Here is a 21,651-nt window from a genome sequence, read left to right as displayed (position 1 = left end):
CAAGCTGGAAAACAAACAATGGCTTCCCCCCCCCCCTCCTAAAATATGGCGGTCGGGATTACAGACTTGCAGAGGATTTGAGCTGTAGCTGTTCAAGAACGACGGTTAGGGTTGCCAACCTCCAGGTACTAGCCGGAGATCTCCTGCTATTACAACTGGCCTCCAGCCGATAGAGATCGGTTCCCCTGGAGAAAATGGATGCCCATTGGACTCTATGGCATCGAAGTCCCTCCCCTCCCCAAACACACCCTCCTTAGGCTCCGCCCCCAAAACTTCATGTCTCCCCTTAGTCGCCTTCTGTCCAAGCTAAACAGCCCTAAGCGTTTTAACCGCTCCCCATAGGGCAGTTGCTCTAGCCCCCTGATCGTCGTTTTGGTTGCTCTTTTCTGCACCTTCTCAAGCTCTGCAATATCCTTTTTTAGGTATGGTGACCAGAACTGTACACAGTATTCCAAGTGTGGTCTCACCATAGACCTGTACATTTGCGTCAGCAACTGGTGACCCCAAAACCGCATCTATGCGCCACCACCCTCTTGCCAACCCAGAGACAGAGAAAGAGGTAGCTGAGGGGAAAGGGTCGTGCCGAAAATGCCACCACGGCAGGAGCAGAGCAGGGATCCTGGCCCAGCACGGCTCTCCAGCAAGGATCTCCACCGTCATACATGTACGGCGAGTCTCCCCCCACCCCACTGCGCCGCATGCATTCATTTGCGCCGGTATCGACAAGTCAGTAGTGCCCGACATTTGGCAGAGGATGGCGGGTGGCTTTTTGACACATCCCCTCCCATTATCTCCTTTCCAGCCGCCTCGATTGCCAGCCGGAACGATTTGCACAGCCTGCAAAAATCTGACACACACACCCCCACACCGCCACTCCCTCCTTTCGGAGCCGATGCATCATTTCTCACATCATTAATGCATGTTGAAAGTAAACAAGCGCTCCCAGATCTCCAGACACGGGTGCTGCTTATTTCTAGACCAGCTAAGCCCCTTTAAGCCTTTCTTGAAAGCGACGGGGGAATCCTACATTCCATTCTGTTCCGTCAGGACCCCAAGCACCCGTTAGCATGTGGGTTTCAGCTCAAGAAATGTTAACTTTACGCCCATTAAGACCTGCCCAATTTTTAACGTATCAAGATCTCCTGAAATAGGAAGGTATAAAAATGTTCACTTAAAGACTATGAGGAAGTTAAAGACTCACTGACTTGGTTCCAGTACCACCAAATTGATTCGGTTTTTCAACAAGATGTGAAAACAGGATTTTCCTAAAACCAAATCAACCTTACAGAAACTTTTACTGGATACAAATGATCATCGAATATCTAAAATGTATAAACTACTGTTAGAACTTTATTGTGAACAAGCTCGAATAAAACCAACTATGATTAGCTGGGCGCAAATGTTGGGCCGTGATATAATGTTACAAAAATGGGAAAGGCTATGGACAAGAGATCTGAAACTTATATCTTCGCAATTGTTAAGAGAAAATATAAATAAAATGATGTATAAATGGTATTTAACACCGAAGAAACTAGCAAAATCATTTCCCACAATGTCACCAAACTGTTGGAAATGTAATAAAGAAGGTGGAACATTTCATCATATTTGGTGGACCTGTGAAAAAGCTAAGGAATTTTGGGAGATGATATACAATGAAATAAGGTTGATTTTACACCAAAATATTCCCAAAACACCTGAAATGATGCTATTGATCATGATACCAGACACCATTCTTACTTATCAGACTTTATTAATATATGCCACCACGACTGCACGGGTGATATATGCAGCTAAATGGAAGACGGATGAGATACCGACTAGAAAAGACTGGATAAATAAAATGCTGGAATTAACAGAGATGGCGAAACGTACGGCTTTAATAAATCAGAATGATAATGTATAATTTATGGGGGAATGGGAGGCGTGGAGAAATTATTATGAAAATTACTTCTTAATGAGACCGTTTAAAGGATACTCTTTGATTTAATCTCTCACGTATACTTTGTATTATGAACATAATAAGATATATAATGAATATCAGATATGATAAATAAACATTTATATATTCATTAAACAATATGGGGATTAGTTTAAATAGCAAAAGTATGTACACTTTATTTGTAGGTGGAAGAGGGTGAGGGGGAAGTCATTATATGTCTGTTAGATATCTTATAGATTTTTTATTATTATTTTCATCAAATCTTAGTGTTAAATGCTGATTTTACATGGATGTATTAAATGAAGGAAAACAATAAAAACTTTTAAAAAAAAGCATGTCAAGGGGCAGCGGCATCAACTCAAAGTGCTCCAGCCCTCAAATCTCCACGTATTTCAAAACCTGGAGTTGGCAAACCCTAATGAGGTCTCTGTGCTGGACTAATAGGGTTGCCAGGTCCCTCTTTGCCATCGGCGGGAGGTTTTTGGGTTGGAGCCTGAGGAGGGCAGGGTTTGGGGAGGAGAGGGACTTCAACACCATAGAGTCCAATGGCCAAAGCGGCCATTTTTCCCCAGGGGAACTGATCTCTTTCGGCTGGACATCAGTTGCGATAGCAGGAGATCTCCAGCTAATACCCAGAGGCTGGCAATAAATAGCTGACAGCTTGTTTACCTTTTGTACTCCTTGTAATTTTGTACCATCCTTGCTTAGTGATTTTGGCTCCTTAGGAGCGATGTTTGAATATATTGTGTTTATTCAGATATTTACTTGAATTGTGTCCTATTTTGTTACATGAACGCTGAGCCTACTGCTGTTCTTTATTGCCAGCCAACCTTACAGTTTTTTGTGAGTCTTTCTTACCCCAGTACCTGGAGGCTGATAACCCTATGGAGTAAGCAAATTGTAACTTAGATGTAACTTAGGGAAGGTTGGCAACCCTAGAGGGAGTCACAGTCAAAGTGCTTATGAATGTCAGTGAGGGGCCGTGGCTCAGTGGTAGAGCACCTACTTGGCATGCAGAAGGTCCCAGGTTCAATCCCCGGCATCTCCAGTTAAAGAGAGCAGGCAAGTAGGTGATGTGAAGGACCTCTGCCTGAGACCCTGGAGAGCCGCTGTCAGTCTGAGTAGACAAAACTGACTTTGATGGACCACGGGTCTGATTCAGTAGAAGGCAGCTTCATGTGTTCATCTGTGTTGAAGCAGAAGTATTCCCAAGAAGGCTCAAAGAAGCCCCAGTCGGGAGACGAGACCCGGTACCAGATTCCACTCGACGATCGAATTGCAATTCCTCCCCTGAACGACTCTCTCCCCACGAGCAGGAAAACCAATCGCGGCGGGCCGCCTGCCAGAACCGAGCCCGTTTCCCACCAGTATTCTTGGAACTCAACCAGCCCACATTCCCTTTACTGCAAAAGCGCTATAGGATCAAAAAACAACAACAACAACCTAACCCCAAATGCAAAACACACTTAAAGCCACTCAGCTTGATTGTCATTCCTCGGGCTGAAAACGCTACATCAGCAGCTACATCAGAACCGTATGACTCACTGCAAAGAAGAGAGCAAAACCTCACAAAAAAGATCGTCTTATAACCTCACCCCGACGAAATGTGCAACGGCGAGGGAAGACGCTTGCCAAATACCAAAATTGGTAGAAACAGAAAATCGCCGAGAAGGAGACAACCGCACAGAGGCAACTCAGCGAGGAAGACAAAAGCCAGTGGAAAGACTTTATCCAGCTCATGAAAAATGTTTCTTCCAGTGAACGGGGATTAAGATCATGCATCAACAAGGTTTTTGCTAAAAGTTCCAGTTTGAAAGCCAAATGCCCTTTTAGGAAACTGCCGAAATATAACCAAAATACCCTACAGCCTTGTTTGTCTAAACTCGCACAACCTGCAACATGACATAATTTTTTTAATTTTATTTTAGAAAGTGCCACAAATAAGACAATCAGAAAACACATTTACACAAAATTTGCACAGATTTGCACACGCTGAGAGCCAGCGTGGTGTAGTGGTTAAGAACGGTGGTTTGGAGTGATGGAGTCTGATCCGGAGAACCGGGTTTGATTCCCCCACTCCTCCAAATGAGTGGCAGAGGCTAATCTGGTGAACTGGCTTTATTTCCCCACTCCTACACATGAAGCCGGCTTGGTGACCTTGGGCCAGTCACAACTCTCTCAGCCCCACCTACCTTACAGGGTGTCTGTTGTGGGGAGGGGAAGGGAAAGTGATTGTAAGCCGGTTTGATTCTCCCTTAAGTGGCAGAGAAAGTCGGCATATAAAAACCAACTCTTCTTCTTCTTCTAATAGGCATTTTTTATTCTGCTGAGTTTTCTCAAGGTTGATCTTGCATTGTGTGAAATTGCTTATTCCACGAAGAAGAAGGAAGAAGAAGAAAAAGAAGAGTTGGTTTTTATCTGCTGACTTTCTCTACCACTTAAGGGAGAATCAAACCGGCTTACAATCGCCTTCCCTTCCCCTCCCCACCACAGACACCTTGTGAGGAAGGTGGGGCTGAGGGAGTTCAGAGGGAACTGTGACTAGCCTAAGGTCACCCAGCTGGCTTCATGTGTAGGAGTGGGGAATCAAACCTTGTTCTCCAGATTAGAGTCCACCACTCCAAACCACCGTTCTTAGCCTCTACACCACGCTGGCACTTAGTCTGAGTCAAAGGAAAAGCATAGAATGAGTCTTTCCTAGTGGCTTCTCTCTCACTTATTTTTCCATGCCTGCTGTTCCTCTTTCTTAACTTCCCAGAGAATGGAATTCACCCGAGCGCTCTCAGAAAACCACAGAATTCTTAGCCAGGACAGATAAAGGTCTTCCTCCATAATTAACGTACACAATTTGCCACTAGACCATGGGCGTGCCCCCCAGGAGATTGACTTAAACCTGGCCAGTGGCAGTATTGGCCCTGAAGAAGAAGAGTTGGTTTTTAAATGCCGACTTTCTCTACCACTTAGGGAAGAATCAAACTGGCTTACAATCCCCTTCCCTTCCCCACAACAGGCACCCTGTGAGGGAGCTGGGGCTGAGACAGTGTGACTAGTCCAAGGTCACCCAGCTGGCCTCACATTTAGGAGTGGGGAAACAAATCCAGTTCACCGGATTAGCGTCCGCAGCTCATGTGGAGCAGCGGGAAATCAAACCCGGTTCTCCAGATCAGACTCCGCTGCTCCAAACCACTGCTCTTAACCACTACATGCTGGCAAAATATTTTGAACCTCTCCGGATCCCTCTCCTCCCTCGGCCAAAATAGCAAAATGTAGGCAGTTCACTTCTCAGTTATCAGATGCTGGAAATAAACAAGCGCGTCACCTTCCCACCCAGAGGGCATCTTGCTGGCTGAAGATGAAAAGAGATTGCTGGACCAGATGGCCCCTTGACCTGATCCAGAAAAGCAATGTCCATTAAAAAAAAAATCTTATTAACCATAGAACAATTCTGAGGGCCTTAAATAGTCTTTACAAGGGCAACAGCAACAGCCTTACCCAGGGACCTCCCTACACTTTTGAATGCTACCTATGGCCAGTGATAGATCACGATGGGTAGCCGAGGAAGTCTGTCTGTAGCAGTGGAAAAGAGCAGGAGTCCAGTAGCAACTTAAAAACTAACAAAGTTTCTGGTAGGGTATGAGCTTTCGTGAGTCACAGCTCACTTCTTCAGATACCTGGTCAACACATCATATCACTGGTTGATGATTCACACATCCACGGGACATTGTAAATATACTATAAGAACCTTTGTGTGTGTGCCAATTTTAAATGGTGAAAATAACATCTTTCGCTACAATTGACAACAGGCCATACAACATATACGGTGGTTACTTTTCAACATCCCTTTAATGTATTTTGGGGTGTGTTTGTGAAAATACGTATGGATGTATATATGACCAATGAGGAAGGCTGAACGGGGCCGAAATGCGTCTGGTTTTATATTGGTTATTTGCATGTATTACAGATCATCAAAATTTTGCAGTTTTATATTACAGATCATCAACACTGTTGGATATTTTGTAATTTTAATTTGAAGCCTATACGTTTTGGGCCTAGTGTTTTTAATGGGTGTACACTCTGTAATAAATTATAATAACAATTTGTACAATATTAGCTCAACTTTTAATTCTTTGTATCCGAAGAAGTATCTGAAGAAGTGAGCTGTGACTATCAGAAATTTTGTTAGTCTTTAAGGTGCTACTGGACTGTTGCTCTTTTCTACCGCTACAGCCAGTGATGTGGGTTTTCCAAGGGAAAAAATCAAATTCAAATAGTCTACATAATTGCAGAGGGTAGCTGTTAGTCTGCAGTAGAACCACTAGATTCGAGGCCAGGAGCACCTTAGAAACCAATCTGATTTTCGGGGTATGAACTTTCAAGAGTCAAAGCTCATGTATCTGAAGAAGGGAGTTTTGACTCTCGAAAGCTCATTCCCCGAAAATCTTGCCGGTCTCTAAGGTGCTACTGGACTCAAATCTAATTGTTCTCTCTAATGTGTTTCTTTTTTGTTTAGATACTTCTTGCTTGGGTAAAGAAATATTTTTCTTAAAGATTTTCTTCAAGATTTAAAGAGAATTTTCTTAGAATAATGTAAAACCAGAACGATTCAGATCCGCTCCAAACAGTAACTGATGAAGATCTTGTTGCAGATATGTGCGTATAAGGTGTGCTTGCTGTATGTTGTATGTTTTGTGTTGTGTGGATTTAAAAACAAAAATTTATTTCCAAAAAAAAAAAGGGTATAAGCTTTCGAGAGTTCAAGCTCATGCCTTGAAAATCTTGTCGGTCTCTAAGGGGCTACTGGATTCGAATCTAGCTGTTCTACTGCAGACCGGCAAAGCTAGCCTCTGAAACATTAGAGAGAGACCCCCTGTTTGTAGCAAAGGACCACCCTGGGGAAAGGATGGCAGGATGTAATGTTAGGCATGAACAGCAGAGGGCAGTCTGAGCGAAATACCCAACGGAAGCCACGGACAAGCACAGTCCAGTCCCAGCAATCGATTCCGAACCGAAGAGGTCGAACCTGGCCCAGGCCGATTCAGCTCCTGGACCTCCTGATGCAAGGGATTGTGGGAAGCTGAGCCCGCGCATCTTTGTTAAAAGATGAAAGGAAGTATTTTGTCACACAACCCAGTTTAAATTGTGGAACTCCCTGCCCCAGGATGTGGTGATGGCTGCCAACTTGGAAGGCTTTAAGAGGGGAGTGGACATATTCATGGAGGAGAGGGCTATTCATGGCTACTCATCAGAATGGATACTAGTCATGATGCATAACTATTCTCTCTAGTATCAGAGGAGCATGCCTATTATATTAGGTGCTGTGGAGCACAGGCAGGATGGTGCTGCTGCACTTGTCTTGTTTGTGGCTTCCTAGAGGCACCTGGTTGGCCACTGTGTGAACAGACTGCTAGACTTGATGGACCTTGGGCTGATCCAGCAGGGCCTTTCTTATGTTCTTATGTTCTTGTTCCTAAACAGCTGTGATTTTCATAGTCCAGCCTTACTCTCCTGGATCTCAAAACCCAGGAATCGCCTTGTTGGATCAGACCAGAGCCCGTCCACCCCCAGCGCTTTATTTATTTAGAAGACGAAGAAGAGTTGGTTTTTTTATGCCTGCTTTCTCTACCACTTAAGGGAGACTCAAACCGCCTTACAATCGCCTTCCCCTCCCCACAACAGACGCCTTGTGAGGTAGGTGGGGCTGAGAGAGCTGTAACTAGCCCAAGGTCCCCCAGCTGGCTTCGTGTGGAGGAGTGGGGAAACCAACCCGGTTCACCAGATTAGCGTCCGTCGCTCGTGTGGAGGAGTGGGGGAATCAAACCCGGTTCTCCAGATCAGAGTCCACCGCTCCAAACCACCACTCTTAACCACTACACCATGCCGGCTGGCGGAACAACTCCGTCTTGCAGGCCCTGTGGAACTGTTGAAGATCCCGCAGGGCCCCAATCTCACTTGGAAGGGAGTTCCGCCAGGCGGGGCTGGAAAATGCCCTGGCCGAGGACAGCCAGACACTGTTTGGGCCAGGGACCACTAGGAGATTAGCATTTGTTGATCGTAACGTTCTCTGAGGGGCACCCCAGGAGAGGTGGTCCCACAGGTGTTTCCAACAGCGGCCAGTCCCTTGAACTCTCACATGCAGGAACCGAAGGTGACAGCATTTGGTGTACACCGCCCTCAAGCATCAGACTTCGGTTCATACTGGCACTGAACACGTCAGCATCGTCTGGACTTGTCCTTCCTGAAATCTACCTCCCTTCTTGGAAAGCCCCATAAGCAAATGCGCCATCACCGCACCTCGTGGCAAGGACCTCTATAAACCTAGTCACACGCTCCATACAGACTACTTCCTTTTGTCCTTCCTGAACCAGCTATGCTGAATGATTCAGCGTTGAGAAATGTTTCTTTATGTATTATTCAGTTTCTTTCTTCCGCTAGCCCCCTATATCCCAAGTAATCCAAACCCTTAGTCATTTTTGTCACCCTTTAGAGAGCCAGCGTGGTGTAGCGGTTAAGAGTGGTGGTTTGGAGCAGTGGAGTCTGATCTGGAGAACCGGGTTTGATTCCCCACTCCTCCACACGAGCGGCGGAGGCTAATCCGGTTAACTGGATTTGTTTCCCCGCTCCTACGCACAAAACCAGCTGGGGGACCTTGGGCTAGTCACAGTTCTCTCAGCCCCACCTACCTTACAGGGTGTCTGTTGTGGGGAGGGGAAGGTGACTGTAAGCCGGTTTGAGTCTCCCTTAAGTGGTAGAGAAAGTTGGCATATAAAAACCAACTCCTACTCCTCCTCCTTCCTTTCTAAACCTTTTCCAGTAGAGATCAAATGTATGCTATTCATTGGGTAGCTCATGCAACTAAATTTGGACAGATCTTTTCGGAGCGCCTCACGGTCTGCGTAGAAATTTACTTTCTTATACCTCTGGTGGTGTGGCAAAGAATGGAAGCTAGAATGCAGAAACCTACCGTGCCCTTTTAAGTGCGCACAGTTCTTCATGATTCTCAACTCATTCACCCCATACAGGTGAAATCAGGTAAGCAATCCCATTTCACAGAAGATTAACTGAGGCTGCAAAACCTCAGCCAGACCATCACTCTCCAAGCAAACTATTAGCACAGGCCAGAGGCCAAGAGTCCAATCCCTGCAGAGCAGTGAGCTGGGGAAGGTTCTAGTTTTTGCTGCTGAAACACACACTCATCATGGGCGTAAGAACACAAGGAAACCCCTGCTGGATCAGGCCAAGGCCCATCAGGTCCAGCAGTCTGTTCACACAGTGGCCAACCAGGTGCCTCTAGGAAGCCCCCAAACAAGAAGACTGCAGCAGCATTATCCTGCCTGTTTTCCACAGCACCTAATATAATAGGCATGCTCCTCTGATCCTGGAGAGAATAGGCATGTACCATAACTGGTATCCATTTGGACTAGTAGCCGTGGATTGCTCCATCCTCCATAAGAACCTAAGAAAGGCCAATGCTGGATCAGACCACTGTCCATCAAGTCCAGCAGTCTGTTCACACAGTGGCCCACCAGGTGCCTCTAGGAAGCCCATAAGCAAGACGACTGCAGCAGCATCCTGCCTGCGTTCCACAGCACCTAATAGAATAGGCATGCTCCTCTGTGACTGGAGAGAATAGTTCTTGGGAATCATAAAGAACTAGTCATGCATCATGACAAGTATTTATTTGGACTAGTAGCCACGGATAGCCCTCTCCTCCATGAACATGTCCACTCCCCTCTTCAAGCCTTCCCAGTTGGCAGCCATCACCACATCCTGGGGCAGGGAGTTCCACAATTTAACTGCACGCAAAAAAGGCATTTGACAACAGGAAATCAGAGAAGGGAGCCTTCCTGGAGCGAAGCAATGCCAGTGGCAGCTGCTGAGGACTGAAACTGATAAGTTTTATTTTTAAGTTTCTAGCCTTCGTGGTTGCGGAGCGCAGCGGGCAAAACGTAAGTCACGCTATCCCGAATGAACTTTTGCATAAGCCTCTGGTGTCCGGCTCCCCATAATTACATTAACAAAAGGGAGGCTAATGGGTATGTGTGGCAGGGCTTTTTCAATGGTTGCCTCCAGACTGCGGAACTCTCTGCCCCAGGAGCCGCTGACAGCTCCCCCCACCCACCAGCATTCCTGACTTTCCAAGGTCTGTGAAGACTTTTTCTTCCAGAGGGCTTCTAATATGGTTTTGCCCTGACTTTTTATCCGATGGCCTTTTAATCAGCACTGAAGGTCTTTAACATCGCTAGCTGATTTTATCACCGCTAAGTTATTATTAACAACTAGTTTTATTGGCTCGGAGTTTTCTATTCGTTTCTTTTTTTTACTGTCTCATCTGCAGCTGAGAAATCTGCTGACTGCTGTTTTAAGTCTGTCGTTTTAAACTATTTGAGATTTTCTGTGTGTAGTTTTGAGTACGTGTTTTGGTTTGTTTGTTTTTTAAAGCAGCCCTGAGTATTACAGGGAGAAGCTTTTCTCCCTCTTATAATACTAGAGCGTGGGGTCATCTGCTGAAGCTGGAGGGTGAGAGATTCAAAAGAGATAAAAGGAAGTATTTCTTCACACAACTAATAGTTAAATTATGGAACTCCCTGCCCCAGGATGTGGTGATGGCTGCCAACTTGGAAGGCTTGAAGAGGGGAGTAGACCGGTTCATGGAGGAGAGGGCTATCCATGGCTACTAGTAAAAATGGACACTAGCCATGATGCATACCTATTCTCTCTAGGATCAGAGGATTACATGATTACTCAGAAGACAAACCAAGTTTTTATCTTTAAAATTTATTTATGTTATTTATGTCTGCCTTGAGTCCCAGCATAAAGGGTAGACATACACAGAATGAGTCAATATAATTACAACAGGATATGACATTCAATATACAGTGTAATAAGATCGGGGTGGTAGAACCAGTGTAAAGGGTAGACATATCATATGAGGTGTTGTGGAAAGCAGGCAGGACGGTGCTGCTGCAGTCGTCTTGTTTGTGGGCTTCCTAAAGGCCCCTGGTTGGCCGCTGTGCTAACAGACTGCTGGACTTGATGGGCCTTCGTCTGATCCAGCAGGGCTTTCCTTATGTTCCCATGGAGGATGGGGCTATCCATGGCTCCTAGTCAAAATGGATACTAGTCATGATGCATACCTATTCTCTCCAGGATCAGAGGAGCAGGCCTATTATATTAGGTGCTTTGGAACACAGGCAGGATGGTGCTGCTGCAGTTTTCCTGTTTGTGGGCTTCCTAGAGACACCTGGTTGGCCACTGTGTGGACAGACTGCTGGACTTGATGGGCCTGGGTCTGATCCAGCAGGGCTTTCCTTATTTCCTTATTACTTACTACAGGAAAATTATACACACGATTTGTTAATAAATAAATCCGGTGCGGCTCTCACCGACGTATTCTGGCACTGCACGCTGCTCGAATTGAAGCGTACGGCCGGGACCCGCTGCTGCCGGCCCTGGATGCCCAAAACGCATTCGTAGTTCTTCTGGCCCGACTGAGGTTGCGGAAGGTTCTTGGCCCGCAGAGTAATCGGTTGCAACACCCCCACTGGTATCAAGATCTCCCCACCAAGGAGCAGCTCCGGGCAGCCCTAGAAGAGAGAGGAAGAGACGTCAGGCTTATTCACACATGCCACTGCATGGAACTTTTACTCTTCTCTTGCCTCCATGGGCAAATTTCTAGCTCACCTAGGCACTGCAGTTGAATTAACGGATTAGGATGAAGAAGAGTTGGTTTTTATATACTGAGTTTCTCTACCACTTAAGGGAGACTCAAACCGGCTTACAATTGCCTTCCCCTCCCTACAACAGACACCCTGTGAGGTAGGTGGGGATGAGAGAGCTCTAGGAGAGCTGTGACTAGCTCTCTCCCATAATACTAGAACGCAAGGTCATCTCTTGAAGCTGGAGGGTGACAGATTCAAAAGAGATAAAAGGAAGTCTTTCTTCACACAACGCATAGTTAAATTGTGGAACTCCCTGCCCCAGGATGTGGTGATGGCTGCCAACTTGGAAGGCTTTAAGGGGGGAGTGGACATATTCATGGAGGAAAGGGGTATTCATGGCTATTAGTTAAAATGGATACTAGTCATGCTGCATACCTATTCTCTCTAGTATCAGAGGAGCATGCCTATTATCTTGGGTGCTGTAGTGGAACCCAGGCAGGACAATGCTGCTGCAGTCGTCTTGCTTGGGGGCTTCCTAGAGGCACCTGGTTGGCCACTGTGTGAACAGACTGCTGGGCTTAATGGGCCTTGGTCTGATCCAGCAGGGCCGTGCTTATGTTCAAGGTCACCCAGCTGGCTTCATGTGTAGGAGTGGGGAATCGAACCCGGTTCTCCAGTTTGGAGTCCTCCACTCCAAACCACTGCTCTTAACCACTACACTATGCTTGCTCTCAGGGAAGAAGGAGGGAAGGGGAGAGGAGGCAGTAAACCCGAGGACTGGCACGTGAGAAAGCCAACCGTAGTGAACAAGCCCACTGCTAACCTCTGACAGGAAGTCCAAGGAAGAAGAAGAGTTGGCTTTTACATGCCGACTTTCTCTACCACGTAAGGAGGAATCAAACCGGCCAACAATCGCCTTCCCTTCCCCTCCCCACAACAGACATGCTGTGAGCTAGGTGGGGCTGAGAGAGTGTGACTAGCCCAAGGTCACCCAGTTGGTTTCATGTATAGGGGTGGGGAAACAAATCCAGTTCACCAGATTAGCCTCCACTGCTCATGTGGAGGAGTGGGGGAATCAAACCCGGTTCTCCAGATCAGACTCCACCGCTCCAAACAACCACTCTTAACCACTTCACCACTCTGGAAGTTGGAGATACATAAAATGCACCTTTACAGCTCAGTCCTATCCATGATTACCCAGAAGACAGACCAAGTTTTTAACTTTAAATTTTATTTATGTTATTTATGTCCGCCTTGAGTCCCAGCGTAAAGGGTAGACATACACAGAACGGGTCAATATGATTACAACAAAATAGGACATTCAATAAACAGTGTAATAGGATCGGGGCTGTAGAACCAACCAGAAGTCTAAAAACAGAATGGAAGCCGTGTGTGTTGTAGGGGTGCATAAGCGGGGAGGGAAGGGACCTCAGCATGGTATAATGCCATAGAGTCCACACGCCAAAACAGTCATTTTTTCCAGGGGGACAGATCTCTCTCTATAGCCTGGAGAGCAGTCAGAATTCTGGGTAGGGTTGCCAGGTCCCTCTTCGCCACCGGCAGGAGGTTTTTTGGGGGAGCCTAAGGAGGACGGGGTTTGGGGAGGGGCTTCAATGCCATAGAGTCCAGTTGCCAAAGCGGCCATTTTCTCCAGGGGAAGTGATCTCGGTTGGCTGGCGATCAGTTGAAATAGCAGGAGATCTCCTGCTACCACCTGGAGGTCGGCAACCCTATTTCTGGGAGATCTCCAGCCACCACCTGGAGGCTATCAAAAGCTAACCGCAACTATGGCCGTAACACAAAGCGTGCTCAAATACAAAAGGTCCTAACCAAGCCCAACAATTTAATATGCCAAAAGTACATGCTACAACAATATTATACAAATGTTGCAGAGTATGTAGTGTTGGACAAGCTGACGAACACTAGAGAAGATTTTATAAAGAACTGGAAACTATATTATGAATACATTGCTAAGTAATTTCACTAAGTAGAAAGCCATAATCTGAGATGATTTTCTTTTCTTTTCTTTGGTAACCAGTAATCGATGCTAGTTTAGTGTTATACAGAATAATTACATACAAACGGGACAACTTAATAAGGTTATGATATATGAAAGCATTTCATTATCTTTATTTTTTTTTACTGGCTCTTTAAATTGCATATAAGCAAACTTTTGATATCAGCAAACTGAGTTTAATTCTATTAACTATTCACTGATATGAAAGTGTAATCTTTTAGTAAAGTAAAATATATAGATAAATATTTGGCGGGTCAATGTAGTTTTAACTAATCAATATTATGTTGTGTAAGCATTTAATAGTTTTATGTTAGTCCAGGTTAGAAGGTTATAAACCCATTCTAGTTATTCACAAACCGTAACTTGTCCTAGAGATGTATTGACAGGCAGAATTGTTATGTCGTGTGGTTTGTATGTTTTTGTTGTTGTATGTTGTTGTATGTTTCATAATATGTTGGGGGGAAATTTAATAAACAACAAAAAAAAAACGATGTTATACAAATATTACCAAAGTTACAAAATGTACAATGTCTAAACATATAAAGAATCCTATGTATTTAAGCATGCTTTGTGTTATGGCCATAGTTGCTGTTAGCTTTTGATAGTGTATACATCAGTGGTTCCCAACCTTTTTTTGACCAGGGACCACAAGGACTTTTTTGTTCAGTGCAGGGACCCCAAGGTTCAAAATAAAAATTCCGAGAATTTGAAAATAAACTTTAATCATAACTGTTAGTTAAACATTAACCTTAGAATAATATTTGAATATATATTTTTATAATAGAGAACTTTTAATTGAAAATATTAATTTATTATGGGTTCATAACTTTGTTTCGTGGACCTTAATTTAGCTCTCGCGGACCCCTGGGGGTCCACGGACCCCTGGTTGGGAACCAGTGCTATACATTGTACAGCAAGATTGCAATTTTTGCAATTTTGTTAACCACCTGGACGGCAGCAACCCCAGTCCCCGCCTCGCTCCTGATAATAGCTGGACCATGGCATTCTGGCTCTCTCTCGCCCACATGTGTGAATTTCTAACTAACCTAGACTTTACAGTTGAATTAACGGATGCTGGGAATACATAAAATCCGCCCTTACGGCTCAGGCTGTCGATGGATTACTCAGAAGACAGACGGAGCGACTTGGGCAATGCTTCTGACTGCAGCGTTAGTCACTCCTGGGGACAGGGTATCACCCTCCCCCCTTCTCTCAGGGGTCCGGACCAAGGTCCTCCCTCCCCTACAACGCACGCAGCCACATGACCTGCCGCACCCCCCCCCAGGCTCCATCCCGAACATGGGATACATCCCACCCCCCAGAGCCCCCCCAGCACCTCCTCTAGCCTGGAGCGGCCACACAAGAGAGATGGAGATGAAAGAGACTGCTGGGCGCTCCGAGTCGCCATGGAAACCGGAGCCTGGTTAATTGCTCCTTGGTACCAAAAGGAATGGGGGGGGGGGAGGCGCGTCGGCCCCGCTGCTCTATTTACATGGCGAGCCGAGCGGGCGGGGGTGGCAGCCACCCTGGGAAGCAATAGAGGAAACACGGTTCCCGACCTGAAGAATAATCAAGCCCCGGGCAAGATTTCCTGTCTTGACCTAAGACAATGGAAGCGAGACAAAGGCCGAGGAGGCTGCAAGGGAAGAGGAGCCTGGAGGTCCGAAGCCCTCTCCCATCCCCCTTGCTTTTCTCGGTCCTAAGCACACCCGGATCTTGACGGAGCCTCTCGGCCCTCCACAATTACAAGAGGACGTGTTTCTGCTTCACAAGAGCCAGCGTGGTGTAGTGGTTTAAGAGCGGCGGACTCTGATCTGGAGAACCGGGTTCGATTCCCCGCTCCTCCACATGAGCGGCGGAGGCTAATCTGGTGAACTGGGTTGGTTTCCCCACTCCTGGTGATCTGGATTTGTTTCCCATCCCTTCTGAGCCGACTTGGAAGACCGGGTGTGGGCAGGGATTCCTGTCTCACATGTGGGGTGACCCATTTCTCGTCCGCCAGCGTGGTGTAGTGGTTTGGAGCGGTGGAGTCTGATCCGGAGAGCCGGGTTCGATTCCCCACTCCTCCACAAGAGCGGCGGAGGCTAATCTGGTGAACCGGGTTGGTTTCCCCGCTCCTACACACGAAGCCAGCTGGGTGACCTTGAGCTAGTCACACCTCTCTCAGCCCAACCTACCTCACAGGGTGTCTGTTGTGGGGAGGGGAAGGGAAGGTGATCGTAAGCCGGTTTGATTCTTCCTTAAGTGGTAGAGAAAGTCAGCATATAAAAACCAACTCTTCTTCTTCCTCCTTTCCTTTCCTTCCAAGCTCCCATGACCCACTGGTCTTGAGCAGTTAATGGGGAGGTTTTTTTTCTATTTCTGCCAGTGTTATAGTTGGATTTCTAGCCCCCAGCAAAAAGGGGACTAATTTGATCATCTATTATGGTGGCGGGGAAGTATCTCTCCGTTCACTGCCCCACCGACTCCTGCCCTCCGGCCTCCGCATCCGACCACAACCCAAACGCCGGCCCCTCGAAGGGAACCGCTATCAATTACCTGCCCGCAAAGAGCCCCTGGGTGTCTCCGGGGCTATCGATCCCGCTGCCCGGACCAGACGATTGATCATGAGCAACTGCCCCCCCTGCAACTAGCAAAGCACCCCCCCCCCTGCATATTGATCCTGTCCCCCGCCCCACACAGGCGCTCTGGGAGCAAATAATAGCACTAAATTTCGCTGATCCGCCACCTGCTGACTCTCCTCCTGATTCCTTGGAATTCCCCGCCCTGAGGACACAGACACATTTATAAGGGAATCCTTTGTACAAGTGTGGTTGTAATGAATTGGGATTCTTTTTTAAGTTTCTAGACCTCATTGTTGCAAAAACACATTTGATACTGTCAGGTTTTAGGGAGCTTCCCAGTGCTATATCTTGCAAAACTCTGTCTCTCCTGACAGGTCCTATTCCTTGCCGAACCCTTCTTGCCACCCCAAAGCAATACATTCCCATCATGAACACACATGAAGCTGCCTTGTACTTAATCAGACCCTTGGTCCATCAAAGTCAGTATTCAGACCGGCAGCGGCTCTCCAGGGTCTCAGGCAGAGGTCTTTCCCATCACCTACTTGCCTAGTCCCTTTAACTGGAGATGGAAGGGATTGAACCAGGGACCTTCTGCATGCCAAGCAGATGCTCTACCACTGAACCACAGCCCCTCCCCTAACACATGAACACATGAACATATGAAGCTGCCTTCTACTGACCCAGACCCTTGGTCCATCAAAGTCAGTATTGTCTACTCAGACCGGCAGTGGATCTCCAGGGTCTCAGGCTGAGGTCTTTCACATCACCTACTTGCCTAGTCCCTTTAACTGGAGATGCCAGAGATTGAACCTGGGACCTTCTGCATGCCAAGCAGATGCTCTACCGCTGAGCCACAGCCCCTCCCCCTGGGGCATCATCCACGTCTTTATTATAAGGCCAACAGACCTTTCAGTAATCCAGTCATCAAAACAAATGTCAGGGCTTGTACACGCTTGGTCAACAGAGTTTTCTCAGCATCCAAGAGTTAGTCTCAATGGCTATGTTAAGGGGGGGGGGGAAGCGACTCTTGTAGCAATATGTGCATTTTTCCCAGCAAGAAAAACAGTAACTGGCTCTTCTACTGGTTGGCCTGAGACCTTGGCTAAGAGAGGGGCAGATCCTTCATCTCTGACTCTTATAAGCCATTTATGCTTGGTAATTAGCAGCCACAGCCCTCAGTTTGCAAGATCTGAGCAAGGCTGTCAAAGACAGGACTTTTTGGAGGACTTTGATTCATAGGGTCGCCATGAGTTGGAGGCGACTTGATGGCACTTAACACACACAATTAGCAGCATGTTCCAGGCTGAAGTTCCCCGCATTTTTTTTTTTTGAGTTTTTCACGCTGAACCATTCAGGAAGTGACTGCGAAGCCAGCGCATACCTGCTTTGCATTTCTTAAGAGCCCCTTTAACGTGAGCTTTTGTTTTTGCTCCACCCCCGCCTTGAAGAATCTCCTTAAGGAAGCATGCAAAATCACAGCCGGGCGTTAGCTACGCAAACGGTGGTTGCTAATGGAAGAAGCAGGCAAGTAGGGTGTGTGCTGAATTTATCCTTTTGCATCGGGACCATGAATAGGCATTTTAAAAGTCGCATTTTAAAAAAGAGCTTTGAGCAAGCATCAAAATTGACCCTGCATAAATGGCCATAGAGTAACTACAAAACAGATACACAGTAGCTATAGTCTCCTTCACAAGGACACAGTTGAGCATTCAAAGGGTATTTGCTTGTAAATTCTTTATCCTCCACAATCCCAAAATATTGCAATGGATTTTTTAAAAGTGTACCGGTTAAAAGTCACATGATTTGCATCAATCTGAAAGTGGAACAAATCATTCCTCGCTGCATTTTTTGTGCTCTCTGAAATACCCAGGGGGCGGGGGAGAGGAGACGGCAACTATTATTGCTGTCTCCTATTATTATAACTGGAATAATAGAGCCCTTGAGAGAGGCAAGGAAGGGAAGTACGGCCAGAGGCCAAGCCATGTTTCTAAAGCCCCCACCCCATAAAACTCAGAAGAAGACTTGGTTTTTACACCCCTATTTTCTCTACCTTTTTAAGGAATCTCAAACTGGCTTACAATCGCCTTCCCTTCCTCTCCCCACAACAGGTAGGTAGGTGGGGCTGAGAGAGTTCAGACAGAACTGCGACTAGCCCAAGGTCACCCAGCTGGCTTCAAGTGGAGGAGTGGGGGAACAAACCCGGTTCTCCAGATTGGAGTCCGCCGCTCATGTGGAGGAGCGGGGAATCAAACCCGGTTCTCCAGATTGGAGTCCGCCGCTCATGTGGAGGAGTGGGGAATCAAACCCGGTTCTCCAGATTGGAGTCCGCCGCTCATGTGGAGGAGCGGGGAATCAAACCCGGTTCTCCAGATTAGAGTCCGCCGCTCATGTGGAGGAGTGGGGAATCAAACCCGGTTCTCCAGATTGGAGTCCGCCGCTCATGTGGAGGAGTGGGGAATCAAACCCGGTTCTCCAGATTAGAGTCCGCCGCTCATGTGGAGGAGCGGGGAATCAAACCCGGTTCTCCAGATTGGAGTCCGCCGCTCATGTGGAGGAGTGGGGAATCAAACCCGGTTCTCCAGATTGGAGTCCGCCGCTCATGTGGAGGAGTGGGGAATCAAACCCGGTTCTCCAGATTGGAGTCCGCCGCTCATGTGGAGGAGCGGGGAATCAAACCCGGTTCTCCAGATTAGAGTCCGCCGCTCATGTGGAGGAGCGGGGAATCAAACCCGGTTCTCCAGATTGGAGTCCGCCGCTCATGTGGAGGAGTGGGGAATCAAACCCGGTTCTCCAGATTGGAGTCCGCCGCTCATGTGGAGGAGTGGGGGAATCAAACCCGGTTCTCCAGATTAGAGTCCGCTGCTCATGTGGAGGAGCGGGGAATCAAACCCGGTTCTCCAGATTGGAGTCCGCCGCTCATGTGGAGGAGTGGGGAATCAAACCCGGTTCTCCAGATTGGAGTCCGCCGCTCATGTGGAGGAGCGGGGAATCAAACCCGGTTCTCCAGATTAGAGTCCGCCGCTCATGTGGAGGAGCGGGGAATCAAACCCGGTTCTCCAGATTGGAGTCCGCCGCTCATGTGGAGGAGTGGGGAATCAAACCCGGTTCTCCAGATTGGAGTCCGCCGCTCATGTGGAGGAGTGGGGAATCAAACCCGGTTCTCCAGATTAGAGTCCGCTGCTCATGTGGAGGAGCGGGGAATCAAACCCGGTTCTCCAGATTGGAGTCCGCCGCTCATGTGGAGGAGTGGGGAATCAAACCCGGTTCTCCAGATTAGAGTCCACCACTCTTAACCACCACACCACGCTGGCTCTCTCAGCAGGGAGAGGAGTACTTCCAACCAACCAGACTGGGAGCTCCCTACATATTTCCCCACTCCTGGCAGCAGTGGTGGGGACCCCTTATGGGGGGATTGAACTGAGTAGCGAGAGTAGGAAAGCAGGCGACTGATTTGCAGCACTGGGGGAATTAGGAATTTGGTATCCCAGAACGTCTCTCAAGGGGTTTGGCCAGAGCCTGGATAGCACAAGTGAAGGGAGGAAAAAGCCCCGCACTCTCCTCACCTCCGTAGTGTTGACTCGTCCCTCCACAAAGTAGCACTTGGCAACGTTGTGGGTGCAAGCGTGTCTATATTTACACCAGTGGCAAGGGTACCGGCTGCTGACGCAGGACAGACACCTGTAGGGGGTTGAGGGAAATAAAAATAAAAATTCAATAAGGAGGGGATATACACACAAACACACACAGACTCCCCACAGAAGCATGCCCTGAAGGACACCTAAGTAGGATACCTCCCCCTGCCAACGACTCTCCCACGCCAGATCTTTATTCCCTTCTTCTCGTTCTTGCGCCGGAGGATATGGAACTCATGGAGAGAGGGGAGAGAAAGGAGAGAGAGAGACTGATTGAATCAGCTCCTCAGTTCCTGCCAAAGCCATCTGCTGGCTGCGGGAGACAAGCCCTGAGGGAATGTCGACTGAAGCCAACGCCACAAACTGACTCGATGGCGTAAGCCTAAATGCTCCTCGAGTGAGAGGGGAAGGGTCTCCCTCCAACGTTAACCTGTGATTGGTCACGATTTCCAATTTTAAGAAAACAAATAAATCAAGAACAGGGAACAGGATGCATGCTAGATCCTGAGAGAGAAAAACTAGGTCGCAGAGTTGCCTCAGCGCTGTCGAGTTACCTCAGCCTGTCGGTTAATTAATTTAAAAATAAAATAAAACAAATAAAAAACAGGGAACAGGACGTGTGCTAGATCCCGAGAGCGAAAAATTATGTCGCGGAGTTGCCTCAGCGTTGTCGAGTTACCTCAGCCTGTCAGTTAAATTTAAAAAAAAAAAAAAAAACAGGGAACAGGATGCGTGCTAGATCCTGAGAGAGAAAAACTAGGTTGCGGAGTTGCCTCAGCGTTGTCGAGTTACCTCAGCCTCGGTAAATTTTTTTAAAAATAAATAACTAAATAAAAATAAAATAAAAAACAGGGTACACAACGAGTGCTGGATCCTGAGAGAGAAAAACTAGGTTGCGGAGTTGCCTCAGCGTTGTCGAGTTACCTCAGCCTGTCGGTTAATTTTTTAAAAAATAAATAACTAAATAAAAATAAAATAAAAAACAGGGTACACGACGAGTGCTGGATCCTGAGAGAGAAAAACTAGGTTGCGGAGTTGCCTCAGCGTTGTCGAGTTACCTCAGCCTATCGGTTAATTTTTTTAAAAAATAAATAACTAAATAAAAATAAAATAAAAAACAGGGAACAGGACGCGTGCTAGATCCTGAGAGAGATAAACTAGGTTGCGGAGTTGCCTCAACGTCATCGAGTTACCTCAGCCCGTCGGTTTCTAAAAGGACAGCTGCCGAGGCCCGAGCCTGCCCTCTCCACTCGCACCTTCTGACCTAAAAATCCCTTTTCTCGTAACTCCTGATACCAACAGATCTGGCTGCGATAAAGGCAAAGCCCCTCTGCTTCCGCTGAAGTCATCTCGGGCGCCAGTTCACGCCATTACCTCGCAGCCTCTGGCCTGAAAAAGTCCTTCCCCTAATAATCCTTGGTACGGCACGCTCAGGGGAACCGAGCAGCGTTCCCCGCAAGGCCCACCCCCCCGCATCCAAAAATAAATAAATAATAAAAGATGGTCTCTGGAGCCCTAGCTGTAAAACCAGACGTCCCTCGGGTAGGGCGGTAACACCCAAACCCTTTGACCTGCTCCTCTGTGAGGAGATTTGTCCTCTCCGTATACTTTGGAAGAGTTTAACACGCCGAGAAAAGGTACCTGAACTCAATTCAGGTGCCTAGCCCTAAGAGTGGGCAACTGTCCTCGACGAGGGCCAGGGCCTTTTCGGTCCTGGCTCCGGCCTGGTGGAACTCCCTCCTGAGCAACATCAGACGCCGGCGGGACCTTAAAGAGTTCCGCAGGGCTTGTAAAACAGAGTTGTTCCACCAGGCCCATAACTGAGGATAGCCACAATGTA

At 47.4% G+C, this 21,651-nt stretch overlaps 1 protein-coding gene across 1 annotated transcript in view; it reads right to left on the bottom strand.

Annotated features, from left to right (window-relative positions):
• LOC130478067 (plexin-A3-like) overlaps nt 1-21,160 on the bottom strand; it is a 65,187-nt gene extending 44,027 nt beyond the window's left edge. The window contains exons 1-4 of the mRNA XM_056850191.1: nt 21,005-21,160; nt 19,971-20,044; nt 19,743-19,857; nt 11,323-11,523 (exon numbers count right to left, since the gene is read on the bottom strand). Coding sequence (XP_056706169.1) covers nt 11,323-11,523; nt 19,743-19,857; nt 19,971-20,044; nt 21,005-21,160 — 546 coding nt within the window. The remainder of the gene's footprint in view (nt 1-11,322; nt 11,524-19,742; nt 19,858-19,970; nt 20,045-21,004) is intronic.
• Nucleotides 21,161-21,651: the final 491 nt, after the last annotated feature.

Source organism: Euleptes europaea, chromosome 1 (genome assembly GCF_029931775.1).
Source record: "Euleptes europaea isolate rEulEur1 chromosome 1, rEulEur1.hap1, whole genome shotgun sequence".
NCBI classification, from domain to species: Eukaryota; Metazoa; Chordata; class Lepidosauria; order Squamata; family Sphaerodactylidae; genus Euleptes; species Euleptes europaea.
The sequence above is the reverse complement of the archived record's forward strand: the minus strand, read 5'-3'. Positions and strand labels throughout refer to the sequence as shown.